Raw genomic sequence first — 27,310 nt, forward strand, 5'->3', positions numbered from 1 at the left:
AAATAAATAAAATCTTTAAAAGAAAAAAAAATGTCTCCTGAGGCAAGGGAAATAAAAACAAAAATAAACTATTGGGGCTACATCAAAATAGAGCTTCTGCACAGTGAAGGAAACAATCAGCAAAACTAAAGGGCAACCTATGAAATGGGAGAAGGTATTTGCAAATGACATATCTGATTAAGAGTTAGTATCCAGAATATATAAAGAACTGATATAACTCAACACCCAAAAAGCAGATAATCCCTTCTAAAATGGGGCAAAAGACCACAGACATTTCTCTGAAGAAGACAGATGACCAAGAAACATATGAAAAGACGCTCAAGGTCACCCATCACGGGGAAAATGCAAATCAATGCAAATCAGAACCACAAGGCCTTATCACCTCACACCAGTCAGAATGGCTAAACCTAACATCAACAATGTGAGAAACAACAAGAGTTGGGTGAGGATGTGGAGAAAAAGGAACCCTCTTGCACTGTGGGTGGGAATGCAAACTGGTGCAGCCACTGTGCAAAACATTACTGAGATTCCTCAAGAAGTTAAAAATAGGGCACCTGGGGGACTCAGTTGGTTGAGCAACTGCCTTCGGCTCAGGTCGTGATCCCAGAGTCCTGGGATCGAGTCCCACATGGGGCTCCCAGCTCCATGGGGAGTCTGTTTCTCCCTCTGACCTTCTCCCCTCTCATGCTCTCTTTCACTCTCTCTCTCAAATAAATAAATAAAATCTTTCAAAAAAAATTTTTTAAGTTAAAAATAGAACTACCTTACGACCCAGGAATTGCACAAGTAGCTGTTTACCCAAGGAACACAAGAACACTAGTTCAAAGGGATACAGGCACCCATAGGTACCGTAACATTAATTTACAATAGCCGAGATTTGGTAGCAGCCTTCGCTGTCCATCGATAGATGAGTTTATCGATAGATGAATGGCTAAAGAAGGTGTGGCATATACACACAATGAAATATTACTCAGCCTTAAAAAAGAATGAAATCTGGCCATTTGCAACAACATGGATGGAGCTACAGGGTATAATGTCAAGTGAAATAACTCAGAGAAAGACAGATACCACATAAATTCACTCACATGTGGAATTTAAGAAACAAAACAAATCACCAAAGGGGAAAAAATAAGAGAGAGAGGCAAATCAAGAAACAGACTCTTAATTATAGAGAACAAACTGATGGTTACCAGAGGGGGTGGGTGTAGGAGGATGGGTTAAATAGGAAGAAAGAAAAAAAATTATTTGGGTTATTTTGGTGCCAACCTAAAATTCCAAATTAATATACTATAATATACAAACATTATCTTTTTGTCTAATGTACCCTATATACTATTATATTTCTAAATTTTGGTTTGCATTTTTAAATTATTGTTTTAAGGATAACATTCTAGAAATGAAATTAAAGGTATAAGGGTTTTGTTTTTTTTTTTAAAAAAAGAGAGAGAGCACAAGCAGGGGGAGAGGAAGGCTCTCTGCAGAGCAGGGGAAGCCGGATGTGGGATTCCATCCCAGGACTCTGGGATCTTGACCTAAGCTAAACGCTGTGGCTTAACCAACTGAACCACCCAGGTGCCCCCTGGGCATAAGTTTTTAATAATAAGTTTTTATTAATAAATTTTTAATAATAGATAGTATATACTGCCAAGATGGCTTCCAGAAAGGTTCCATCCATTTACACTAAGTCTAGCTAACGGTGCCTTTTCCACTAGCACTCTTGCCAGCCCTGAGTAGTAGTATTATTTAACACTTTTCTTCCTTTCTTTCTTTTTCTTTTCTTTGTGCTAATTTGATATAATTGTTGGGGCACCTGGGTGGCTTAGTGGGTTAAGCCTGTGCCTTTGGCTCAGGTCATGATCTCAGGGTCCTGGGATCCAGCCCCGCATCGAGCTCTCTGCTTAGCGGGGAGACTGCTCCCCACCCCACCCCACCCCCCGCTCCCCAACCCCCTCTGCCTGCTTGTGATCTCTCTCTCTGTCAAATAAATAAATAAAATCTCAAAAGAAAAAAAAGAAAAATATATCATTGTTGTTTTAATTTGCATTTCTTTGATTGCCTGTGAGGTTGAAACAATGTGCTCCTTTCTAAAAATTCCCATCGTTTGTGTCACTGTTTTTGTTCTGTTTCTAGGATTTGATTTTCCTCCAGAACACCTCGCCTTCTCAACTCCCCCAATTTCCTGACTCTCCTGACTCCCCCAATTTCTGAACCAGAGAGTCAGGATTTTTTTTTTCCTCTACTTCAATCCCTGGTTTCCTATCAGTCACCCATGATGGCTACTCCTTCCTTTGAAAGTGTTTTTCTCTTTCATCTTGTTAAAATGAAAGCATCAGGCCTAAAATGGTGTCACTTATGTTAAGACTCCAAGTCGGTAAACCAAGACTTAATACCTAACCTACCTGCAGTTTCAAACCCCAGAAATGTGACCTTTAGCCAGTCAACATGGGAATTTCCTGGTCAGCTCTAGAAAATTTACTGATGGACCTGTTCTGGGCGGCCATCACTTTTTTTTTTGGGGGGGGGGGTCTAATATTGTACCCTATTAACAAATCCAAAAGGTAGAAAAGGGTGTGTAGTGAGAAGCACCCCCCCACACTTGTCCTTGGGGGTATTCACTCCCTCTCCCCAGGGGCACCCAAAGTTACCCTGTTCTTCTGTTTACTTCTAGAAATACGTGTTCCCATACACAGCATCTGCAAAGAGATAACTATAGATAGGTAAATTTCTCCCTCCTTTGTAGGTGAATGGCAGCCTGTCTAATATCTTGCTTTGTTCAGTTAATGATGTTTCTTAGCTATTATTCCATTCAGCAAATAGCTTCCTCCTTCTTCTCCTACAGCATTCCAAATGAAGGGGCGAACCATAATTTACTTGACCTATCCTTTCTTGGTGGACGGGTATTTTTGTGTGTGCATTTGTAATATCGGTAGATATTGTAAATTACCTTCTAAAGAAATTGGACTGGTTCATGTTCCTGCCAACAAGGCCTAAGTACAAGGTGAGGCAGCTACACAACTTGCAAAATAAGCCAAAACGGCACCTACTTCTTAGAATTGTTGTGAAGATTACTTGAGATGATGCATGTAAAGTATTGGGCACTGTAGGAGGTGGCGCTCTGGAAATGATATTATTTTATTTTGGATTAAGGCAATATTGCCCTGGCCAGTTAAGTGAGGGTGATGGGACCACCTCCCCGGTCTAGGGTTTTCTGATTCTGCAGGGATGTCATGCCTTCAGTCATACCCCAGCCTCCTCCATCTGACTTCTGCTCCCAGGTGCCTCCAAGCTGAAGCATCGTGTGGAATCGAAAAAAAACCTGTGGGACCAAGGATCCTTCCCTCTGATTATCAAGAATCTTGAAGCAGCAGACTCAGGGGTTTACTTCTGTGAGGTAGACGGCAAGAAGCAAGAGGTGGAGCTGCTGGTGTTCAACCGTGAGTCGATGCGGGGCCCTCCAGCCAACCGCCTTCCTCCCTGACTCCCAACCCTCCACCAAAACCAGGTCTGAGCTGCTCGTGGCTCCTCCACAGTCCTGAAGTGGCTCAGACTGGCCCCTGCGTCTCCTCAAACCCTCCTCAGGCTTCCGGTCTTGGTCTCGGTCTTGGTCTCCGTCTTGCAGTGGGAAAGGAAGAAACCTGGGCGGTGGAGGGGTGGGGAGAAGGGCTGGAACCAGAGCAAGGAGGGAAAGCAACAAAGGCAGGGAAGAAAGCCCGCCTGAGGAGGAGAGAGGGAATCTCTGCCTCGGGGGTCTTAGCGGGATAATGCAGTGCAAGAGGGTTCCTTTTTCTCCACATCCTCACCCAACTCTTGTTGTTTCTCTGGGTTTCCTGGCTTCTTCCTTCCCCTTGGGGGATAGCGTGTGTGTGACACAGGTGGCCTGTTCCTTCCACAGTGACTGCCAAGTGGGACACCGGCAGCAGCAGCGGTGGCAGCAACATCCGCCTGCTGCAAGGGCAGCCGCTGACCCTGACCGTGGAGGCCCCCTCTGGTGGCAGCCCTTCCGTGCAATGGAAAGGTCCAGGGAATAAAAGCAAGGGCAGCGGCCAAAGACTCTCGCTGTCTGGGCTGGACCTGCAGGAGAGCGGGACCTGGACATGCACCATCTCCCAGAACCAGAAGTCAGTGGTGTTCAACATAAACATCTTGGTGCTGGGTAAGAGGGGTGCCTCTCCCCTGCAGTCTCCCCTCTGCCTCAGTGGCAGGCACACCCGCCCGCTGCTCCCACTGCTCTGCTCCTGGGTCAGCTGCTGGTCCACAGAGGGAGGCTCCAGTCCCCTCCGGAGCCAGACTGTTCTATGAGGACTTCCAAGGGGGAGGAGGTGCTGCCTTGGGAACAATCTGGGGTGGAGAGACCAGAGAGGATGGGAGAGGTAGATGGTGACCTGAGGATTTTAGACTCATGGTCCCTCCCCTTCCATCCCTTGGCTGTCCCCAGCCTATACCTACCCTACCTCATACCCCCTCATCTTCCTATCTCCGGACCCAGCTTCTTTCTCTTCCCACCTCCAGGTTTCCAGAAGGTCTCTAACACAGTCTATACAAAAGAAGGGGAGCAGGTGAAGTTCTCCTTCCCACTTAGCTTCGAAATTGAAAACCTGAGTGGGGAGCTGAGGTGGCGGGCAGAGGGCACTCCCTCCTCCCTGCTCTGGAGCTCCTTCACCTTGGAGAACAAGAAGGTATTTGTCAAAGAGGTCCACCACCCCAGACTGCAGCTGAAGGAAACGCTCCCACTCAGCTTTATCCTGCCCCAGGCTTCGTCTCAGTGGGCTGGTTCTGGAACCCTGACCCTGAGTCTTGCCAAGGGGACACTGCAGCAGGAAGTGAATCTGGTGGTGATGCGAGGTGAGGAACTAGACTGAGAAAGGGAGGTGGAGGGGCATGGCCCAGGGCTGGCTCTGAGGCAGGGCTGGCCCCAACAGGGAGGCCTCAGCCCCGGCCCTAGTTCCCTGATGGAGCTGATCCGGGGCCTTCTAGTTTGGAGCTGGTTTTGAACTGAGACTTGAAGCCGCATGTCCTTCCTTGACATCTGTGAGCCAGCCCGGGGTGGGCTCTGCTGAGAATCCCCAGAGGGCCTGAGCTGGGAACCAGGGCTCTAATTCTGCCTCTGCCCAGCCCTCTGTGGCTTTCCCTAAGCCCTCTGCCTCTGCGGGCCTCTTTCTCCTAAGGAGGAGAACAGAATCTGCTCTTAGTATGACAGTGTAATGTTAGGCTCACGCTGAGCTCTTGACTTCCTTATCTCCTCCATCACCGTAACTCCACAAATAATAATGGCTAAATCTTGGTGCTCCCTCTGCACCATACCCATTCAAGAGCTTTACATGTGTTTGTGAATTTACTGTGTATTTAATTAATGTCTGGGGCTGGGCTGTCGAGTCACTGTCAGGGACCCACAGATAGTAAGTATTGGGGTCAGTAAGTCCAAGACCCTGGGCCTCGAAACCTGTCTTTTCTTTGTGTAACTGCTTGAAAATGTGCTCTGAGAGGCTCAAAGAGTGGGATTCGTGTGGACTATTTTGACTGTTGTCCTACTGAAGCCCCTTAGAGTATGGGGGTATCGGGGAGCTCAGAAATCCAGGCTCCCAGCCTCAGGCTCTTGTCCCTCTGTAGTGACGAAGTTTCCGAACAATTTGACCTGTGAGGTGATGGGACCCACCTCCCCAGAGCTGACGCTGAGCTTGAATCTGGAAGAGCGGGCTGCCAAGGTCTCAAAGCAGCAGAAGCTGGTGTCGGTGGTGGAGCCTGAGGACGGAACATGGCAGTGCCTACTGAGTGACAAGGACAAAGTCCTGCTGGCCTCCAAGGTTGAGGGTGAGTGAGGACCTAGGTTCCGTGGTCTAACCCCGAGCCCCTCACTCTTCAGTTGTGGGACCTTCCCTGCGTCGGACACTACCCAGCATCCTGGCCTCCCAGTTCCTTCGAGAGGGGTGGGTTATTCTCCAGCTGCCTGGACACACAGGGCAAACGAGGTAAGGCGAGGTGTGGTTCCTACCTGTAACCCCACAAGTTCCTGCCTCCTTGAGATGTACAGCCCAGGAATGGGGCCCCTCTGACCAAGAGCCTCCACCTCCGCTGGCTCCTTTCCAAACCCAGACACACGCACATACTCACACATGCACACACGCATGCCCTGTGCACAGCCTGAAACTGCTGCTTCCAGTTTCCCAGAGGGCCCTGGAGTCTCTAAACCTTAAAACCTCTGCCCCAGCCCTTCCCCTTCAGCCCTGGCGGCCTGTGAGAGTCCTGTGGACCCTGCCCTGCTCTCCCGGCCCAAGGCTGAGCCCCAAGTGGAGCTGGGCAGCGAGGCCTTCCTGGGGCCCTCCAGAATGGCCGGCGCCCTGATGGAGGGCAGTGGGCTGAAACATCTCTCTTTCTTTCTGCCTCTTGCTTCCAGTTTTGTCCCCAGTGTTCACCAAGGCCTGGCCAAAGCTCTTGGCCATTGTGCTGTGCGGGATCTTAGGTTTTCTGCTTCTCCTTGGGCTCTGCATCTTCTGCTGTATTAAGTGCTGGCACCGCAGGGTGAGTGAGCCGCCCCAGACCCCCCTTGCACTCCCCATAGGGCATCCGAGCACCTGGGGCCTGTAGACAACAGCAACAACAACAGTATCCTGAACATGTGAGCCACTCCCACCCTGTCCTCTCAGCCTGCCCAGCCGGTTCCCTCATGGCGCACTGGGCCCTGTCCCAGATCCCATGCCAAGGGAGAGACTGGAAAGAGCAAAGAGTTAATTCTGGGACAGATGGCCTCAGCCACAGTAACTGCTTCTCCTCTCCCAGCTCTCCCCACCACCCCCTCCAAGGGGCGCCTCCCTTCTGGAGGCCTGGGACCCTCACGACTCTCCTTTCTTCCTGGACAGCGGCAGGCAGCACGGATGTCTCAGATCAAGAGACTCCTCAGTGAGAAGAAAACCTGCCAATGCCCCCAGTAAGGAACTGGTTGGTGGGGGGGTGAAGAGAGGGAGGAAAAGGGGAGGGTGGCCGGTGTTGGAGGTAAGAGAGGGAAGAGAGGTTGGATGGAGGTGAGAGGATGGGGGCTCAGGAAGGTGGTGGAGGGCAAAGAAGGGTGCAAAGGGGTGGCTGAGGAGGTGGGAAGCAGGGAGAGGGTGGACAGCAGAGGCGAGGGGGCAGCAGGCCGGTGATCTTTCTGGAGACCAGCCTGCAGCTGGGGCCCATTGGCTGCCACTACACAAGAAGGGAGAGTGTGGCTGGGAGACGCGGTGCTTCGAGGATACAAAGGAGTCTGGAGAAGAATAAACTTGCTCTGCTTTGTTCCTCCAGCCGGCTCCAGAAGGCATGCAATCTCATCTGAGGCGCAGGGCCAAGGGAGTTTCCGGCTCATAGCCTCCCCAGCTGCCTTCCCTTGCCTTTCCTGCCCGGCTCCTGGGCTTGCGCAGAGCAGATGAACATAGCAGACCCCAGCACTTCCGGCCCTCTCCTGCTCTCCTTGGCATTAGTCCTCCTCCTGCTGAGGCTTATACCATTTCTTCCCTGTTTCCTTCACATCAAGTCTAGCCCTATCGATGATTTCTTCCCAGCTCTCTCCCTCGCGGCCCACTGGTCCCCGGGGAATCACGTGGGACCAGCCCTGCCTGGCTTGGAGGGCAAGGCTGGGTGTCTGAAGCATGAAGCGCAGGGCTGTGATTTTACTGGTCTGGACCCTGGGACCAGAGGGGGCAGACCCCAGCCCTAGATCACACAGCCGGAGGAGGGTAGATCCAGATCAGAAGGCTCCTGACTGCCAGCTTCCCCTGCTCCATTTGGTCTGCTTCTCAATCCATGTTGGCAGGACACAGACTCACATCGTGACCTGTGCACCAACAGGCACCCCTGGACCCACACGTGTGTACAGAGTGCACACTTGTGCACAGACACAATTCCTTATGCCCCAAGCCGTATGTGTCAGTTTATAAGCCGGTTTCACATTCTTTGTTTGTTTAAACCTTGAGAAGATAGTGTAGAGCTAGGAGTGTCGGGACCAAGATTAGCATCTCCAATTTATAGACCAGAAATGGAACTCAAGAGACGTCAGATGACCACCCAAGGTCACACAGCTAGTCAGTGCCAAAGGATGAGCCCAGGTCTCCTAACCCTTAGTTCCAGGGCTATGCCTTGAACACAGAGACAGTTACCATGCAGATGTCTGCAGCTGATTAGTCGCTGATGCCCAGGACCCAGCTCTGGATTCGTAAAAGCACGCCACCCCAGACAGGGCTTGCCTCAGAGAGTTCAGAAACACGGAAGAGGAGCCCCCCTGTCTGAAATTCCTCCTCTATTCACCTGCCGGTGGCAGAATCCTGTTACCAGAGGACAAAGCTGTCAGTTCTCCTAATCAGAGCACAGGCTGGGAGCCACAGGCCCCGTGGGAGAGAGGGTGCCCAGTGACCTACCATTCACCCTGTTGCAGAACCTTCTGGAAGGTGAGCTTTGCCAGGGGGAGGGGGCGGGGAGTTGGCTGGAGAGGGAACCCTCTGAGGGACTCCTGTAAAGGGTGACAGAGCCGGGCTTCCGTCCCCCTGCCCTGTACTTTCCTTCATCCCTCCCCCAAACCATCCAGGATACAGGAAAATTGGGGTTACAAGAGGCTTCTTCTTCCTCTTCTTGGTCCATTTCTCTCAGGATCCCCAGCCTCCTCTGCCTCTCCTTCCTTCCCTTTCTCACCACCTGTCTCAGTCCTGACCCCCTCTCCCTAATCTTCTCTTTCCAGCCTGCCCCTTCCAGGAGGACTCCCTCCCCACTGCTTGCTTGGTATTCCTGCCCACTCCAGCCCCTGCCACAGAAAAATACAATAAACTTACTATAAAGAAGATGCTCTTCTCTGTGTGTTCATGTGTATGTAAGAGAGACAGGCAGAGGGGCGCCTGGGTGGCTCAGTGGGTTAAAGCCTCTGCCTTGGGCTCAGGTTCATGATCCCAGGGTCCTGGGATCGAGCCCCACATCGGGCTCTCTGCTCTGCAGGGAGCCTGCTTCCTCCTCTCTCTCTCTCCCTGCCTGCCTCTCTGCCTACTTGTGATCTCTGTCAAATAAATAAATAAAATCTTAAAAAAAAAAAAAAAAAGAGAGAGAGAGAGAGAGAGACAGGCAGACAGACAGACTCTTCTCTGGTGACCAGATCTTCTGATCTTTGGGATCAGGCCCAGAGGAGAGGTTGCCAAGCTTGCCAGGGGAAGGAGGTGAAGTTTCCCTGGGTGTGTGTGTGGGGGTTCTTTGGAGCCTGCTTACCCCACTGCCCACCCCACAGGGTCCTGTGTGTGCAGGAGGCCCAGACTTTGGGGAGACGCCGCAGGGTTGTGTGTGCTCTACACACATATGTGTGTGCTGGAGAAAAAGGACCAAGAGAAACTGTAATGTGTGTCTGCCAATTGTGTGCATCCCCAAGAGAAGTGAGAGTTTGTGTTCCAGGAGGAGGAAGCAGTATGTGTGTGTATGGGGGGGGTGCATTCTTTGAGACCTGTGTCGCGCCCCCTCCCGTTCCCCCCACCCCCGCGCCCCAGCAGCCCCAGCTTCAGCAAACCCTCCAGCACTTGCCCCTCCGCGCTACACTCCAGGCGGGCGCAGCTCTCACGGATACACACAGTGACACACACGCTTCCTCCTCCCGGAGCACCACCAGCTGCCTCTCTGAGCTAGTGTTCGTGTCGAAAAGCGGGGTGGGGTGGGGGCAGGACACGAACCGTCTCACCAATGAAGCCGGTTCCCAGCCAGCGTCCTCGCCCCCTCCCTGCCGGCGCCTTCCCTGCCCCTCCCCCTCCAAGTCGCCGCCGTCCAGTTCCCCGCCCCGCACTCGCCCCCGCGCCCCCCGAACAGCTCCCTGCCGGCCCCCTGACCCGGGGCTCACGGGCGGCGTGCCTCCGGGAGAGGGGGGGCGGTGCTCCGAAAGACCTGGGGTGGGGGGGCAGAGGCTGAGTGAGCGGCGGACCGAGCCCGGGAGGCTGGGACCGAGGGTGGGTGGGGGGGGCAGGGAGGCCCGGAGGGAAGGAGGGAGGGAAGGAGGAGGGCGGGCGAGCTGGAGCCGGCAGGCGGCGGGAGCCCGGGCGAGCCGCGTCGGGAGTGCGGTCTCCATGGCAGTGCCGGGCTCAGCCAGAGGTAAGACGACCCCGGCCCTGTCGCCCCGCAGCCCCCATCCCCGCAGCCCCCTCCTCCCCACCATCCTCCTCTCCCCTCCGGCCGGCCCCTCCTCCCCAGCCACCTGCTGTCACTGCCCCGGAGTACACGGTGGGTGGCGGGAGGGAGGAGCCGCCTGACCTTACCCCTTCACCCCGAAGGGCGAGGGACCCCTGTCCTCTGTGGAGTCCCTCAGATCCTCCTCCCACCTTCCTCTGATCTTTCTCTGTCCTTCACCTCCTCTCTGTCCTTCACATCCTTCCTGCCTCCCTCCTCTCTGATTCCCCATCTCTTTCTTCCACAGCCCACCCGCTGGACCTGGGTGGGGGTAGGTGGAAAGGGGTGCGAGGCTGTAGGGGAGAGTAGTGGGGGGGCGCTTCTGACCAATTCCTTCCACCTCCCTCTGGCTGGCCATTGCCATGGCAACTAGGGTGTACTGGGCTCCTGAGGGAACAAAGGTGGGGGGCGGACTAGGACTTCTCAGGGAGAGCAAGGATCTGAGGTTTTCCACAGGAAGTAGACCCTCTTACTGCTGTGCCCCATTTTTACCCTTGTTTCCCCCCCAAAGTCGTTAGCTCATCCTTCTTGCCTCCACACTGTTCAGGGTTTCACCTGATTTCCTCTTAGCCCCCTCCCCAGGGATCACTGAAGCTCAGCTTCTCAAAATTCAGGACTATCTTCCTTCCTATCAGAGGGAAACTGAGGCTGGGGCAGGGGAGGAAAGAATGGAGGTCTATCAGTGGGAGTCTGCACCTTATTGAACATTGGGCTTTTCTTCTCAGTCTCCTTGTTTCCTGCTCCCTCCTTTCACAGAGCCCCTCTTCCTTCCCAAGCCTCCTCTCCCGGGGGTCTCTGGGGCTTTCCTTCTATTTTCAGATACTATCACTTTGCCCCCTCTTTCTTTCTCTTCTGCTCAAACTCTCCTCCTTCCCCCTAGTTCCCCATCTTTCCATTTCTGGATGCTTCTGATGTCAGCGGTTTCCACGCCTTCGGGTTCCCTAGCCCCCCCTCCCCTTGGTCCCAGCCTCCTTTCTCCCATCTTCCCAGATCCCCCTTGAAATAGAGGGGGATCACACAGGCTTGGGGCATGGGGCTGGGCACCAAGATCCCTGGGCCCAGGAGCTGGAACGCTGGGGAAGAGCTGGGATAGCATACATATCCCAGTTTACCAGGAACCTCAAAAAAGAAACAAGTCATGCACCTGCCAGCAGTAGGTCTGAAGAGAGACTAGGGACATGAAGATAGGGATTGAATAGTACCGAGCAGGGGATATAAGAAGGGACCTGGGAATGCCAGAGGGAGGAAAAAGGGCTGAAAGGGATAGGAGACAGGAGGTCAGAATACCTTCTTTCCTGCTGGTCTGGAAAGCAGGGCTCTTGATCTGTGTGGGCTGTGTGACTGGCCATCTGACTTAAGGCAGGCGAATGTTCTGAATGGCCCCTAGTAATCAGTTATTTCTATAGTTTCCAGAGAAGGGGGCACAAGACATCTGTTGGAGACCAGCCTAGGCCCTGCCTTTGCCCTTCCCCTCCCACCTGTCCTTTCTCCCTTGTAGTTTGTCCGGGTGGCTGAGCCTCACCCCCCACACCCCTTGGGGTACCCGGAAGATCCCTGACTGGTCAAGAACCAGAGGACGAAGAGACCCAGAAGTCCTGGCATGGGGACCAGAGCCGCTCAGCCAGCCTCATAGCTGGGAAAGCAATCAGCTTGCCTCCCCCATCAACGGCAGGGGTACTTCAGGAAGGTTCCCACCCACTATGGAGGCTGAGGACCACCTCTGCTGACCCTCAGTCTCCTCCCCACCCTGCCCTCCACACTACCCCTTAGCTGGGTCAGTCATGCAATGCTGAACAGCCGGGTAGGCCCAGGGAGGGTCTGCTTCACCAAGGGGCAGGGATTGTACACATCATGGGTGTGCGTGTGAGTGGGGCTCCTGGGTGAGACCCAGCCCCCACCCCCAGGAGTCCAAAGGGGGGTGGGGGTGGCCGAGGATAGGATGGCTCGGGGAGGGGCAGGGGCAGAGGAGGCCTCCCTGCGCTCAAACGCCTTGTCCTGGCTGGCCTGCGGGCTCCTGGCGCTGCTGGCCAATGCCTGGATCATTCTTAGCATCTCGGCCAAGCAGCAGAAGCACAAGCCGCTGGAGTTACTGCTCTGCTTCCTGGCGGGCACGCACATACTCATGGCGGCCGTGCCCCTTACCACCTTCGCTGTGGTGCAGCTGCGGCGCCAGGCCTCCTCCGACTACGACTGGAATGAGAGCATCTGCAAGGTGTTCGTGTCCACCTACTACACCCTGGCCCTGGCCACATGCTTCACAGTCGCCTCACTCTCCTACCACCGCATGTGGATGGTGCGCTGGCCCGTCAACTACCGCCTCAGCAACGCCAAGAAGCAGGCACTGCACGCGGTCATGGGCATCTGGATGGTCAGCTTCATCCTCTCTACACTGCCCTCCATTGGCTGGCACAACAACGGCGAGCGCTACTATGCCCGCGGCTGCCAGTTCATAGTCTCCAAGATCGGCCTGGGTTTTGGCGTCTGCTTCAGCCTCTTGCTCCTTGGGGGCATTGTCATGGGGCTGGTCTGTGTGGCCATCACCTTCTACCAGACGTTGTGGGCCCGGCCCCGAAGGGCGCGCCTGGCCCGGAGAGCAGGGGCAGGGGGTGGAGCCAAGGGGGGTGGGGCCGGGGGGTTGGGGACCCGGCCGGCCTTCGAGGTGCCAGCCATCGTGGTGGAGGATGCCCGAGGGAAGCGGCGGTCCTCGCTGGATGGCTCCGAGTCGGCCAAGACATCCCTGCAGGTCACCAACTTGGTCAGCGCCATCGTCTTTCTCTATGACTCGCTCACAGGGGTGCCCATCCTGGTGAGATTGGGGTCCCCCACCGGCTCTCCCCGATATCCAGGCCCCAGAACATTCACCTGACCTCCCAGCCCATCAGCCATACAGCAGCTTAGCCATTCACCTTCCTCTCTTCTGCCCACCCCCACTACATCTGTAAGCCCCCCCACCTCTATCACCCATCTCCTCGTTCCTGTTACCCCCAGCCTCGTCGTCTGTTTTCCGGTTTCTAGTGCTCACACCACCACCCACCCTCCATCTATCCTGCGGCTCCACACTTCAGCCCCTGGACCTACCATCCAGCAGCCCAGCTCCAGTCCCCATTCCCTAACGCTCTAGGGGACACACCACAGGGTCTCTGAGCACTCCAGTGGAAAACCCAGAGAGCTCCCGCCACCACCCCAGCTTTTTGCATCCTTGTCTAGTTCCGATTCCTGAATTTCTGCCTGTGTTCAAGTTTTCTGTATCACGTCTGCTTCCATCCCTCTGGACCTCAGGGCTTTGTCTCCAGTCCCTGCCCCCTGACCTTCCTCTGAATCAGTCCCTTCCTCTCTGTTCATCCCATCTCCACCTCCGACTTTGCCTCTGTCATGATCCTCTGAGAACTGGGCGGTCCTTTCCCTTCTGTCCACCCACTGCACTAGAATACTGGATCTGGGGTCAAGTGGGACCTCTGTGCGCCCGGTGGTCATCCCGCTCCATTCCCCATCCTCCCGCTAGGTGGTGAGCTTCTTCTCCCTTAAGTCGGACTCGGCTCCACCCTGGATGGTGCTGGCGGTGCTGTGGTGCTCCATGGCACAGACGCTGCTGCTGCCCTCCTTCATCTGGTCCTGCGAGCGCTACCGCGCTGACGTGCGCACGGTGTGGGAGCAGTGCGTGGCCATCATGTCCGAAGAGGATGGCGATGACGGTCAGAGGAGGGCCTGGGCTTTGGCTTTCCCCGGCTTCCGCTCCCTTTCCTGCCCGTTTCTACTGGCCCTTCCTTGCGCGGGGACGGGCTGCCCTGGAGTGCCCCCTGCTGGACGGAACCTGCGCCGCCCCTGGGCTGACTCCAGTCTCCCCCTTTCCCTAATCACGCACCCCGATGTGCACCCACTGCTTCCTCCTGCACCGAGGGCTCCCTGCATCCGGCGGCGGCTTCCCTCCGGAAGCCCACACTACCCAGCTCTGCCTCCGCACTCCAGGCCGAGTGCCTGAGAAACAGTCCAGAGTCCTAAGACAACCCTAAAGGAAGGCTGTGGTACAGAGGGGAGGCTAAGCTCCCTGAGAGAGAACCCCCGCCCCAGCTATAGGGACAGTTCTTGGGGGCGGGGTTGTAACTGTTTCAGTGAATCTGTCTGTATGTATGAAGCACTAGGGACTTAGCAGTGAATGCAGCAGACCTTGGACACTCTTGCTTTTCCTCTTAGAGCTTACCGACTAGTGGGAACAGGATTCTCCCGGAAGCTTATAAAGGGGGCAGGGGGTTTTAAAGGGGGCCGGGGAGGGGCGTGGGCATTCCCTGTCTGTAACCACCCTGCCCTTTTTCTCTCCTAGATGGAGGCTGTGATGACTATGCAGATGGCCGAGTGTGCAAAGTGCGCTTTGATGCTAATGGTGCCACAGGACCAGGGGGCAGGGACCCTTCCCAGGTGAAGCTGCTGCCTGGAAGGCACATGCTCTTTCCCCCTCTTGAGAGGGTCCACTACTTACAGGTATGGGCCTAGGGAGTGTACCTCCTTCTCTGGGTACCCCCTTACTACTTGTCTCCAGTTCTGCTGACCATCCCGACTCCCCACTCCCTAGCCCTGGCCTGCAGGGCCCCTAAGAGGTAGGTGAAAGAAAGGTGTGGCAAGAGACGCTCCCCTTCAGACCCCTCAGAACCAGGTTTGCCCATCAGAGGATGTTTTGCGAAATTTTAAGGGGGTAGAGGCATCTTGCCAAGTCCCCGCTTTGGTTCCTGCCTCTACCCCCCTTTGTCCCTATAGCACCTCTGGGTCTACCTGCTCCTCTCCCCAGGTCCCTCTGTCCCGCCGTCTGTCCCACGATGAGACCAACATCTTCTCTACTCCTCGGGCACCAGGCTCCATCCTGCATAAGTGGTCATCCTCTGATGACATCCGGGTCCTTCCGGCCCAGAGCCGAGCCCTGGGGGGCCCTCCTGAGTACCTGGGGCGAAGACAAAGGCTGGAGGATGAGGAGGATGAGGAAGAAGCTGAAGGTGGGGGGCTGGCCAGCCTTCGCCAATTCCTGGAGGGTGGGATGTTGGGGTCAGGTGGGGGACCCCCACGGGGTCCTGGCTTCTTCCGGGAAGAGATCACCACCTTCATTGATGAGACACCTCTGCCTTCTCCGACTGCTTCGCCAGGGCCCTCTCCTCGCCGGCCCAGGCCCCTGGGCTTCTCACCCCGCAGGCTCTCCCTTGGGTCCCCTGACAGTAGAGCCGTTGGACTTCCTTTGGGGTTGAGTGCAGGGAGACGCTGCTCCCTGACAGGAGGTGAGGGGAGTGCAAGACCTTGGGGAGGATCCTGGGGCCCAGGTAACCCCATTTTCCCCCAGCTGACCCTCTGAGCCCAAGTGGGCCTGCGGGACTCAGAGGACAGGCCCTGGGTAACACCTCCAGACTCCATGGAGATGGGCATTGGATCTGGGGCCTGGAGCCCGATGCTGTCTCCCATCTCAGTGACCAGATGTCCTACTCACCTTCCATCATTCTTAGCAAAATGTATTAAAGCCTGAAGTGTTACCATGGAAACCTTGGTGTCCTGTGTGCTAGGGTGGTAGAGGGTATGATGGGAGGCTCAGGGGTGGAATGGCTCATAGAGGACCAAATAGAGCAGGGGCAGTGACTAGAGGCACAGAAAGATGCCCAAAGACAAATTCAAACATGAAGACATGCAGAGGGACAGGCTTACAAGAGCATCTTGTGCTGGGCACAGACGTGGGCATGGGGAGACACTCGACTTTGCTGCTTTGGGGTGTGAAGGATCTCTGTCCATATTTGTGAAGCAGCTTCAGAGTGGGATTCCATGTGCCATGCCCCAACTCTCTTCCTTCCCCCAAATCCACCTAGGCCTCACTTTCTGGGCAGGAAAGTATTTGGGCCTGAGTTGGTGTCACAGGCCTGCATCTCATGCTGCATTCTAAGGCTCTTTTTCCAAAAGTGGGTGTGGGTGGGTGTGGGGGAGGCATCCACTCTCCTTGTCCAGGACCCAAGAGTGAGGGTAGGGCAGGCACAGCGCGGAGGAGAACACAGCTGCAGGAGTTACTCTGACCCCATGGGCCCAGGGGTTGGAGTCAAGGGTCCTAAGAGGCTTCCCAGGATGTTTTCCAAAGCACCAGTCCCGCTCCAGTCCCAGTCCTTTACCATCTGTTCTTCAGGGCCTGTTCCTCGTCCCACACTGTCCCCCGTCTTGAACACTGCTTTCTTCACTTTCTGCCAGGCTTCCCGACTTCTCTGGCTCTCACACTAGCCTCTCCAGGGCTGAGTCTGGGCCGCATCAGGTCTCCGTGGCCCTGCTCATTCCTTCTCTCTTCCTCTCCTCCCTCCTCTCCGTCTCTCCTTCCTTTCCCCTCCCTCTCCCTCCCCCTTCCCTCTCTCTCCCTCTCGGCTCCCGCATTCCGCTTAGGCAGCCGGCCGGCGCCCCTGGCACCATGCTCCGGCTCCTCCGGTTGCTGTTGCTACTGCTGCTGCTGCCCCCGCCGGGCTCTCCCGAGCCCCGGGCCTGGTCCCGCTGTCCCCGGGGGCGCCCCCCCAGGCCCCCGACTTGTTGTACGCGGACGGGCTGCGCGCCTACGCGGCCGGGGCTTGGGCGCCGGCGGTGGCGTTGCTGCGGGAGGCGCTGCGGAGCCAGGCGGCGCTGGGCCGCGCGCGGCAGGACTGCGGGGCGCGCTGTGCGGCCGAGCCCGGGGCCGCTCTCCCAGCCGTGTGGCTTGACGCCCCGGGGCCTGACTCCGGGCCCGGCTCGGCGCAGGGGGCCTGGGAGCGGCTGCTGCTCCGCGCGGCGCTCCGCCGGGCCGAGTGCCTGACCCAGTGCGGGGCGCAGAGGCTGGGCCCCGGGGGCGCGGCGCGGCTCCGCGTGGGGAGCGCTCTGCGGGACGCCTTCCGCCGCCGGGAGCCCTACAACTACCTGCAGAGGGCCTACTACCAGGTGCGGGAGCCGCCCGGGCCCCTTCGGGGGGTCCTGCCCTGACCCATGCTGCGCCGCTACTCGGAGCTCGCCGGGAGGGGGCGGAATGCCGGCGCCCGGGCCTCGGGGTGGGGCTGGGGGGTGGGGGCGGTCAGCGGGCACACTCCTTCTGAGTCTGTCCCATCCAGACGGCGTCAAGTACCCATTGAGGTCGCCGAGGGACAGCTTAAGGGAGAGTGGGAGCAGAGTTGGAGCGGGGCTGGATGGGGTCCAGAGTGGGTGGGGACCAGATCGGAGATGGAGGGAAGGGGCCTGAAACGTTAGGTCTTCCTGAGATCTACGTGGAATGATAGCCGCCTCTTCCTAGGAGTGAAGTGGAGGGGATGGAGGAACCCCGCAGCGGCACGGGAAGCACGGGGAGGGGGGAATTGAGTGTGAGGCTTTGCGGGGCAGGGGCACGGCTCCTCAGCCCTGAGGCCGGGCATGTGCGGGGCGGGCAGTGGACACTGCGCAGCTACCAGTTGGGTAGCTCTTGCCTACGTGGCTGGGATTGGGGGGGCTTGTCACACACACCTCAGCCCAGGGTCCTAGAGACCTGCGGGTTTTGCCAGTCGCTCGGGTCTCCCCCACTTCCTCACATCACTAGCCATCACTTGCGCCTTGTCTCCCAAAGGGAGACCCTGAGTTGCCTCTGCGGTATGGCACCCACTCCAAAGTCTTCAAACCCTTCTTTCCTGAGCTTCCCCAGTGTACTGGTTTCTGGGGGCTCTGGAGGTTGGGAAGTGATCAGTTCTGACTGACAAGTCTTCCAGAAGGTTCTGGGGCAGTTCCAGGTGTGTGTGTGTGTGTGTGTGTGTGTGTGTGTGGCGGGGGTGGGGAGGGAGAGCAGTGAGTGGGCAGAGGTCTGACACCCCTTAAGGAGGGCACTGACCCTCATCCTCCCTGCTTCTCAGCTGAAGAAGCTGGACCTGGCAGCGGCTGCAGCACACACCTTCTTTGTAGCAAACCCAACACACTTGCAGATGCGGGAGGACATGGCTAAGTACAGACGCATGTCCCGGGTGCGGCCACAAAGCTTCCGGGACCTGGAGACACCGCCACACTGGGTGAGACACCTTTGGCCAGGTAGACAAGGCTCACTGGACTGGGACCTGTGTGGCCCAGGCATCAGGAGACCTGGGTACTGTCCTCAGTCACCCTGCCTGGAGAGTCCCTCTCTGGGCCTTAGTTTTCTTCTCAAGGATCCTTAAAGCCCTTTGTATGTCCATTCTGATCCTGAGGCCCTATATTCCCCAAGGTGAAGTGGAACCTGGAGTCCATGCCCCAGGTGTGACCAATACCCGTCCCCTTCTTTCTGCTTCCCAGTCTTGCTTGGCACCCTGCCTCCAGGAGCTCGGGTAACTGTCCACTCTCCTCCCCCACAGGCAGCCTATGACGATGGCCTGGAGCTACTGGGGCGCCAGGAGGCAGGACTGGCACTGCCCAGGCTGGAGGAGGCCCTGCAGGAGAGCCTGGCCCAGATGGAGAGCTGCCGGGCTGGCTGTGAGGGGCCTGAGGAGCAACAGAGGGAGGAAGAAGAGGAGGAAGGAGCTGGGAGCCAGGGGGGCCTCTATGAGACCATTGCCGGTAAGGAGCTGGGGATTCACAGCCCCACGGAGAAGAGCATTGCAAGCCAAATGGTTCGCGTGTGTTGTCTGCAGGCCACTGGATTCGGGTCCTGCAGTGCCGCCAGCGCTGTGTGGGAGACATGGCCACGCGTCCTGGACGCAGCTCCCCTGTCCCTGACTTCCTTCCCAGCCAGCTGAGGCGGCTGCACGAGGCCCATGCTCAGGGTCAGTTGGGGAAGGGTGAGCCCTAGGGGTGACCGGGGTTGGAAACAGGGGAAGTGAAGGTTTGTCTCTGTCCATATCCTGAGCTTCATTCTCTCCATCCCTCCCATCTGTCTCTGGATCTGTAGCTGTTCAGGAGGACTCTCACTGGCTCTCCTTTGGCACCGTTATGGAAAGGTCCTTCTCCCCTTGCTGCTTCTCATCTTCTTTAATTCCCTCCTCTCTTCCTTCCCTTTGAACTCTGCCTATCCTGCCCAGGTATGTTTGAGTGAGCTTTGGAAAGAAGCGATGGCTGAGTGCGTTGGCCGGGTGGGATGGGGGTTTTGGAGTTGTTTGGTGTCAGGAGACCACTTTTCTGGCTCTGCCTCTGTCCACCCGTCTTCCCTGCCTCTTGCCTGGGGACCTCTGTCATTCTCAATCTCTGTGCCCTACCCCGCCCTACTGCTCTGTCTCCAGTGGGGAATCTGTCCCAGGCTGTGGAAAATGTCCTGAGTGTTCTGCTCTTCTACCCGGAGGACGAGGCTGCCAAGAAGGCTCTGAATGAGTACCAGGCCCAGCTGGGAGAGCCGAGACCTGGCCTCGGTCCACGAGAGGTAACCCTCTGCCCCATGCTTACCCTATGAGGTAACCCTAAATCAAATAGAACTGAGAAGTAGCCTGGACTCTGTCCCCACAACTAGGCACCACAGGCAACCCCAAGCCCAGCATCTGTCTTGTCTCCCCTCCCTGCTCCCCATTGCAGACTTGACTTTCTGAGTCCAAGTGCCAGCCCTTCCCCTCTTGCCCTCACCTCACCCCTACTTGCCCTCCCTCATGTGCCTTCCTGTGCCACAGGCACTCCCTCCCCCAACCCCCCCCAACACACACACATTGAGCACAGATGCCCTGAAACTGCCGAATAGGAAGACACAGGGAAGAGTTTAGGAGGATGCAGGCTGACCCCTAGAACCTGGACCTGCCATGCCTTAACTTCCCTGCCCCACTCAACTTCTTCTCACTTCACCCCTTTCCCCCTGATGCCCACCCCACCTCAGGACATCCAGCGCTTCATCCTACGATCCCTAGGAGAGAAGAGACAGCTGTACTATGCCATGGAGCACCTGGGGGCCAGCTTCCAGGATCCTGTGAGTATCTCCCCTTGTCCCCATCCTGCCACTTGGTGCTCCCTCAAGAGGAAGGGAACAGTGATGCCCTACATTTGTGTCACTGCGGTTTGCAATAAGGCTTCCCAGTCCCCACACCCCTGGGACACTTGGAGAGGAGTCTGCAGTGCCTCAGGGACAGAGGCAGGTGCCCGCAGTAGAGGGTGGCTTTGGGGTCATGCAGGCCTAAGTGTTGGTCTCTTTTCTGCCATAAATAAGCTCTGGACCTTCACTTGCCTCTGCCTCAATTTCCTTGCCTGTAAAATGGGCTCATCAGACCTTTCTCATAGAACTATTGAAGCCATATCATTTGGTACATAGTAGGGAAGGCTCTGTTCCTGCTGCTTTGGTTACTGTTGTTGTTGTTGTTATGAGGAAACTGAAGGGCAGAGGGTTTGTTCTCTGCTAGGACAATAACATAAAGCATTTTCCTGACCTTCTTGGCACCAAGACATTGACATTTTGACCTGATCATTCTTTGTAGGGGATCATTCTTTGCCTGGGCTTTGTGGGACGTTCAGCAGCTTCCCTGACCTCTGCCCGGTAGATGTCAATAGTAGTCTCTGAGTCGTGGCAATCAAAAATGTTTCCAGGTGTCGCCTAACCCTGGGGGGCAAATTCTCCCTGGTTGAGAATCTCTGGCTCCAAGTGTGGACTCGAAAGCTAGTTTAGTATGTATCCATGTGTGTATGTTAGGTAGGTTCCACACCCAACATGGGGATGGAACCCAGGACCCCAAGATCAAGAGTCACATGCTTTACCAACTGAGACCCCGGTACCCCTCGAAAGCTAGTCTGAATCCAGTTTTGTCACTTGCTAGCTGTGTGTTCTTGGGCATGTTACTTTACCTCTCTGTGTCTTTGAGTCTCTTCCACTGCAAAATGGGCACATTAATATATAAGACTGTTGTGAACCTTACATGAAAAATCTCCACACATTCTGCTTCCGTGGACGAAGCTGTTAGAAAACCACCTGATCAGTAGTGCCACGCGAGCAGATGTTGGTGGAGTTTGGCCCAGTTCCCGGGGCTCCTGACAATGCGGCCAGGACTTTTCCTGCCTCTGCCTTCCTCCCTGGAAGCAGGAGGACCTCAATATGGTAGTTCGGAGTCGAATAATGTCAGGGATTTGGGCTGGACTTGGTGGGTGATGGCGCTTTTCCTGGCTCTCCCAGGATCCCTGGACGCCAGCAGCTGTCATCCCCGAGGCACTTAGAGAAAAGCTCAGGTAGGAGATGTCCTATGGTAGGAGGGGCCTGGCCTGAGCTGAAGGCGAGGGAGGGGTCCTGGGACGTCTGGGGAAGATGGGTCTGGAAGGCCTGTGCATGCACTGAGCACATCTCTCACCCCTGAGAGAGGATCAAGAGAAGAGGCCTTGGGACCATGAGCCGCCACAGCCGAAGCCCTTGACTCACTGGAAGGGTAGGTCCCTGGGAGAGCAGGAAGCAGGAGCCTCGAGGGTCCGGCCCTCTGGGTCTGCCCTCAGGGGGCGCTCAACCCCCCTGTGCCCTGTCCCTTCCCCTGCAGATGTGCTCCTCCTGGAGGGAGTCAACCTGACCCAGGATGCAAGACAGCTGAATGGGTCAGAGCGGGTGGTGTTGGACGGGCTGCTCACGCCTGCCGAGTGCGGGGTGCTGCTGCAGCTGGCCAAGGTAAGAAGACCTGTGAGTAGGTGGCGCCCTCAGCTGTTTAGGGACCTCTGGCACAGCATCCCCCTCCTGCCCTCTCTGGTTCTCCAGCGGCTACAGCGCTTGCCCCCCCTCCCCACCGTGGTGGAACGCGTTCTGTTCCTCTCAACTTAGCCAGCATAGGGTGGATGGACACTCTTTACAGAAGGATTTTGTGAGAAATTTTTAGGAAGTACAAAACAAAACAAAACATAAGAGTGAGTGCAGGTGAGGATTCCTTGGTTAGTTGGCCAAGAGTTTAATTACGGCTTGGTCAGCGGCTGAGGGGGCATACAGGCTACTCTCCCCACCCGTTGAGTCCCCTGCGAGTTTGGGTGGAATGATCCATATCGACCAGGCTGAGTCCGCCATTTCAGGAAACTTCCATCTTCATTCTAGGTTAGCCTGCCTTCTACACACACTTACTGAGTATCTGCTGTGTACTCAGAACTCCTGGGTTCTGGGGGGAGGTAGGTGAGCTCAGACTTGCGTTCAGGAGCTCCCTGGATAGAGGAGGCATCAGACAAAGAGACATATTGGTAGACGGGGGTGGGGGGGGTGAGGGGGGTTGGCTACAAGAAGCATGTACCTTTGGGGCGCCCGGGTGGCTCAGTGAGTTAAGCCTCTGCCTTCCGCTCAGGTCATGATCTCAGAGTCCTGGGATCTAGCCCTGTGTTGGGCTCTCTGCTCGGCAGGGAGCCTGCTCACCCCCCCCCCCACCGCCTGCCTCACTTCCTACTTGTGATCTCTATCTCTGTCAAATAAAATCTTTAAAAAAAAAAAAAAAAGCAGCAGCATGTACCCAGCCAAATATAAGTGCCAAAATGCCGAGTCACAGGTTTCCTGGCAGGGGGGCATTTGAGGGGCGCATTCGAACTGTCTTTTTTTTAAAGATTTTATGTATTTGTTTGCAAGAGAGGGGGTGTACACTCACCACACGAGTGCACACGTGCGCGCATGCAGGTGGGGGAGGGGCAGAGGAGGAAGCAGACTCCCCATTTAGTGGGGACCTGGCCACCGGGGAGCTAGCCAGGGACTTGATCCCAGTACTTGATTCCGGCGACTCCAGGATCATGACCTGAACTGAAGGCAGATGCTTTGCCGCCTGAGTCTCCTAGGCGCCCCTTGAGCTCAGGTTTAAGGATGAGTTAACAAGGCAAAGAAGGGGAGGAGAGCCAGGCCCTAAGGAAGAAGATGGTGGGGCCTCTGACCACTGAGGAAAACCCTGGGAGTAAAGAACGTGTGCCAGCCCCAGCAGTGATTGGCTGGGTGACCTCATGCAACATATTTTAATGTCTCTGAACCTCGTTCCTTTGTCTGTAAAATGGGGCTAACTACAGTGGGTTCTTTTAGGGTTGTTATTACCCAGGTAGTTCTGGGTAACACTTTTGGAGAATATAAAAAGTGCTCAGGACTAGTGCTTGCTGTGTCCTCAGGCTATATGCTATCCAGAGAAAATATAGGGGAGAGAAGCCAGAGGTGGAGGCACAGGCGCAGTGACGAAGGGCCTTCTGTCCCCTGCCAAGGAGTTGGTCGGTCCGCGGTGGATAGCTCATAGGAGAATTTAAGGAGGGGCTAGGTTTTCCATACCCGTGCATTAGATGGAGTAGGGTCTGGGGTCACCATCCTGAGGAACCCGTGAGATCCCTCTAGTGGCACTGTGGAGAATGCACGGGGAAAGGAAGGAGGAGAGGCTTCTGGGTGATGCTGGAGTGCCACGGCTTTAGGTTAGGTCCTCATTTCAAGGGAGTGAAGAGAGGTGGACAGATGAGAAATATTTAGAAAGTCAAATATAGAGAAGTTCAGGGCTAAATCTACGTGGAAGACAACAGAAGGTTGGAGTCAGGGATAACTCCAAGGATCGGCCCTCCTTTCTGTTCATCACACTAAATTCATTCTGGCCTCAGGACCTTTGCACTTGCGGTTTCTGCAGCCTGGAACATTTTTTTCTCTTATGTATTCAAGTGGCTCCTTAAATCTGGTTTATTTGTTTGTTTACTCAGAATATAAACTGCGTGAGTGCATGTTCACGGTTGTGTCCTCAGTGCCTAGAACAGTGCCTGGCATATAGGAAGTGCTCAGTACAAATTTATTGAATGAATAAATACAAGAATGGAAGGTTAGATGGCTTGGGTGAGTAGGTGGTCTCTCAGAGAGGGGGTTTATACACAGGGTAACTGGGTAGTGGTTGCAGAAAGCAGCCAAAAGAATAGGTGTCAGGAAAGGGACACTCAAATACCAGGAGACACCCATGTGATGAGATTCATGTAGGTGGTAGTTGGGGCTGAGCATTAAGGGTTCTCACATCCTCCAAGAGTGTGTCAAGGGTGTCAGAGAGAGGCACCTCGGCCGATGGGGAGCCACCTTGAGCCACCCAGGACCCGGCCTGTCAAACTTCCTGCTGGGGCCCTGTTTCTGGAAAGACTCCTCTATCCTTGGGTCATCGGGAATGAATGATCAAGCCCTTCCTGCCCCCTTTCCCCAACGGGCCTTACCCTCTCAGAGGCCCCTTCCCTGCTGTAGGAAGCTCTCCAGAGTTCTGGGCACAGCCCCATAGGCCAGTGGGATTCCAGATCTTTACCAGAGAGTGACAATATAGGCCTGAAAATAGTTGCTCTGTGGGAAGGGTCAGCAGCTCAGGGAAGAGAGCCAGCAGAGAATCCTGGGGGCCTCTAGCCCCTTCCGGGGAATGGGAGGATTGGAGGAAGGTCTTGCAGCCCTGTGGACAGTGAGGTGGGGGATGGCCTAGGACCCAGAGAGTGAGACTCCCCGGCCACCTCTCTTCCTCCATAGGACGCCGCCGAGGCTGGAGCCAGGTCTGGCTATCGTGGCCGCCGCTCCCCTCACACCCCCCATGAGCGCTTCGAAGGGCTCACGGTGCTCAAGGCTGCACAGGTGAGAGGAGACCCCCGTGCCCTGGGCTGATGCCCAGAACCGGAGAAGAGGGTAGGCAGGAGACTGGGCTCCTAGGCCTGGGCGTCTCCTGTGGACTGAGAGCGCCTGAGTCCCCTGCCTAGAGTCGAGGGCGGTGGGAGGGGAGGTATTCTGAGACCTAGGGACCTGGGTGATGGTCGCAGAGCCAATGGAAGGAGCAGTTTGGGGTGATGGACAGAGCTGGCCGCTGAGACCAAACCCGTGGGTGGAGAGCAATGGAAGTAGGGCAGGGGCTGGGGCAGGGCCACCCTTCCCTGGCCCCCTCCTTTCCTGCCCTTCCTTTCCCGGCTTGCAGCTGGCCCAGGCTGGGGCCGTGGGCAGTCAGGGGGCTAAGCTCCTTCTGGAGGTAAGCGAGCGCGTGAGGACCTTGACACAGGCCTACTTCTCCCCGGAGAGGCCCCTGCATCTTTCCTTCACCCATCTGGTGTGCCGGAGTGCCATAGAAGGTAACTACCAGGGAGCCTAACCGCTCCTCCCCAGCCCCGGCCCTGGCCCCGGTTTGGGCCCTGCACCCCCCTCCACGTCCACCCCTGGTGGGCTCTCTGACTCCCTCGCCCGGGTGAGGGCCGGTGATCGACCTGGCCAGCTGCGGTCCCGGCAGGTGCAGGGTGAGTGTGGACGGCAGTGGATGGGCGCTGGGGCACTCACCAGGCTCCTCTGCTTCCCAGGCGAGCAAGACCAGCGCATGGACCTCAGTCACCCGGTCCATGCAGACAATTGCGTCCTGGACCCCGACACCGGGGAGTGCTGGCGGGAGCCCCCAGCCTACACCTATCGAGACTACAGGTGGGCAGCCCCCCCAGGCGGTCAGGCAGGTGGACCCGATTTGGGGTCTCACTGCCTGCCACCTTTCTTCCTCTGCAGTGGGCTCCTCTACCTCAACGATGACTTCCACGGTGGGGACCTGTTCTTCACACAGCCCAATGCCCTCACGGTCACAGTAAGCCGGGTGGGGGGCGTGGGGGTGTGGTGGAGAGCCCAGCTGTGGGCTCTGAATTCAAAACAGAAGCTTCCCAGAGGCAAATGCAGGGAAATGGCTGGGTCCCCCTTAACCTTTTCCTTTCCTGGCCTCCCCAGCCCTCTCCACCACTTGTCTGGGTTTGGGGGTTCTGGCTAAGGTGGATTACAGCTCCCCGGGAGATGGCAGTGGCCCCTCCAAACCCTGCCTTCAGTGTTTGCCTCACTCCCTCAAGGTGTCCCCTTGGTCCTAGTCCAGGTAGAAACCAGGGGCTGGAATTGGACAGAAGGAGTGGGACAGTGATTGTCCATCATCTACTGCTCTGTCTTACCCAGCCACCTCCTTCTCTGCTAACTGCCACCAGCTACCAATGACCCCTGGTCTCCCCGAGGTGGAATAATGTCCCCAAGATCCTTATCCTCAATCCCCAGAGCCTGATACCTCGTTCATGCCCTCAGATTGTGTCACACCTGGGGTTCAAAGCTTGGGCAGGAAAAGTCAAGGCCTGGGCAGGGGGTGGGGAGGCCCTCCGTGGAGGCACCTTTCCTTTGGCTCCGACTCCACTAGCCTCAGTCTGGTGTTTGTGCTCTCCAAGTGGAGGCCAACTTCCCATTTTCCCCCCAGGAGCGTCCCTGAATTAAGGAGTGGGAAGTGACGGGCAGGAGAGATGAACTCTTGTGCCCTGGCCCGCCCCCTGGCGTTAGGGAGTCAAGGCCAAGTTCTCTGAGAGCCCTGCTCTGTGGCGCTGAACCTGCTCTCACCCCTTAGGCTCAGGTTCGTCCTCGCTGTGGACGCCTCGTGGCCTTTAGCTCCGGTGGAGAGAATCCCCACGGTGTGTGGGCTGTGACTCGGGGACGGCGCTGCGCCCTGGCCCTGTGGCACACGTGGGCGCCTGAGCACAGGGAGCAGGTGAGGAGGAGTGGGAGCAGGAAGGTCTCTCCCTCCTGGTGTGTGAAGGATGAGGGGCGGGGCCAGGATGTCCCACGGAGGATCCTGGGGGCAAGGTGACGCAGGGGATTGGGCCACGTTCTCCTTCCAATCGCTCAGGAGTGGACAGAAGCCAAAGAGCTGCTGAAGGAGCCAGAGGAGGAGGAAGTGGAGGAGGAGGAGGAAGAAATGCCCAGCAGAGACCCTTCCCCAGAACCCCCCAGCCGCAGGCTTCCGCGGGTCCAGGACAAGGCTGGGAAACCGCCTCGGGTCCGAGAGGAACTGTGAGGGACTGAGCCAGCTCCTCGGGGATGTGGCCACTTGACTGGTGAAGGGCCATCTTGATGCCAGGACCCACGAGAAGCCCCCATGTGACGGGAGCAGAACAGTGAGCTCTCTGTCCCTGCACCCCTCCTACCTTGGGGATCACAAGGGCTGTCCAGCCCTGGACGCAGAGGACACTGCACTGACTAGCCTAAAGCACACCAGGCCTGGTTGATGGACCTCCAGCCTGAGGAAAGACCTAGGACAGACTGAGGACACACTCCCTCCCTAGAAAGAAATGGCAGGGGAGAGGGCCTGACTGTTTCACGTGTGGAGGATGAGAGGGAGGCTAAACCCAGGGCCCTGTTCCATCCTGTAATAAAGAACTGAAGATCCCTCAGTCAAGGGCCAGTCAAGGGTATCATGGTTTCTGTGGTGTCTGCAGTGGGGAGCGGCTATGGCTGGCCTGGGAGGAGACAGGTGTCTCAGGGCCTCCCAGAGGCGGGGCCTCTCAAAGCCTGTGATTTGTGAGGGAAATCTCGGCC

At 56.4% G+C, this 27,310-nt stretch overlaps 3 protein-coding genes across 4 annotated transcripts in view; all 3 read left to right on the forward strand.

The window, feature by feature from the left end:
* CD4 (CD4 molecule) overlaps positions 1–8,801 on the forward strand; it is a 40,452-nt gene extending 31,651 nt beyond the window's left edge. Inside the window, exons 4-10 of one of the 2 annotated variants that reach the window (XM_047742603.1) lie at positions 3,276–3,434; positions 3,893–4,153; positions 4,510–4,842; positions 5,608–5,808; positions 6,392–6,516; positions 6,855–6,922; positions 7,276–8,801. In XM_047742603.1, coding sequence (XP_047598559.1) covers positions 3,276–3,434; positions 3,893–4,153; positions 4,510–4,842; positions 5,608–5,808; positions 6,392–6,516; positions 6,855–6,922; positions 7,276–7,306 — 1,178 coding nt within the window. In that variant the 3' untranslated portion in view covers positions 7,307–8,801. The remainder of the gene's footprint in view (positions 1–3,275; positions 3,435–3,892; positions 4,154–4,509; positions 4,843–5,607; positions 5,809–6,391; positions 6,517–6,854; positions 6,923–7,275) is intronic. The other variant, XM_047742604.1, reaches the window with a different exon arrangement.
* Positions 8,802–9,599: 798 nt separating this feature from the next.
* On the forward strand, positions 9,600–15,671 carry GPR162 (G protein-coupled receptor 162). Its single transcript, XM_047739548.1, has 5 exons — positions 9,600–10,080; positions 11,654–12,961; positions 13,658–13,847; positions 14,474–14,631; positions 14,936–15,671. Exons 2-5 carry the CDS (start codon positions 12,095–12,097, stop codon positions 15,485–15,487), a joined length of 1,767 nt encoding a protein of 588 aa, XP_047595504.1. The 5' UTR covers positions 9,600–10,080; positions 11,654–12,094; the 3' UTR covers positions 15,488–15,671.
* Positions 15,672–16,495: 824 nt separating this feature from the next.
* On the forward strand, positions 16,496–27,186 carry P3H3 (prolyl 3-hydroxylase 3). The gene is given in 16 exon segments (XM_047739547.1): positions 16,496–16,631; positions 16,634–17,067; positions 18,000–18,152; positions 18,471–18,672; positions 18,747–18,878; positions 19,332–19,468; positions 19,910–19,999; positions 21,191–21,243; positions 21,370–21,437; positions 21,543–21,667; positions 24,476–24,577; positions 24,912–25,062; positions 25,285–25,402; positions 25,481–25,556; positions 26,343–26,483; positions 26,622–27,186. Coding segments are annotated over 16 exon segments (2,211 nt in total). The 5' UTR covers positions 16,496–16,570; the 3' UTR covers positions 26,790–27,186.
* The last annotated feature ends 124 nt before the right edge of the window (positions 27,187–27,310 follow it).

The sequence above is a fragment of the Lutra lutra genome, chromosome 8 (assembly GCF_902655055.1).
Source record: "Lutra lutra chromosome 8, mLutLut1.2, whole genome shotgun sequence".
Classification (NCBI taxonomy): Eukaryota; Metazoa; Chordata; class Mammalia; order Carnivora; family Mustelidae; genus Lutra; species Lutra lutra.

What these genes read in the sequence shown, in the direction of transcription:
- GPR162 (XM_047739548.1), top strand. Translation starts at nt 12,095, where the DNA reads ATGGCTCGGGGAGGGGCAGGGGCAGAGGAGGCCTCCCTGCGCTCAAAC. An exon ending in TCACAGGGGTGCCCATCCTG is followed by an intron (nt 12,962 to 13,657) that starts GTGAGATTGGGG and finishes TCCTCCCGCTAG; the next exon opens with GTGGTGAGCTTCTTCTCCCT. An exon ending in AGAGGGTCCACTACTTACAG is followed by an intron (nt 14,632 to 14,935) that starts GTATGGGCCTAG and finishes TCCTCTCCCCAG; the next exon opens with GTCCCTCTGTCCCGCCGTCT.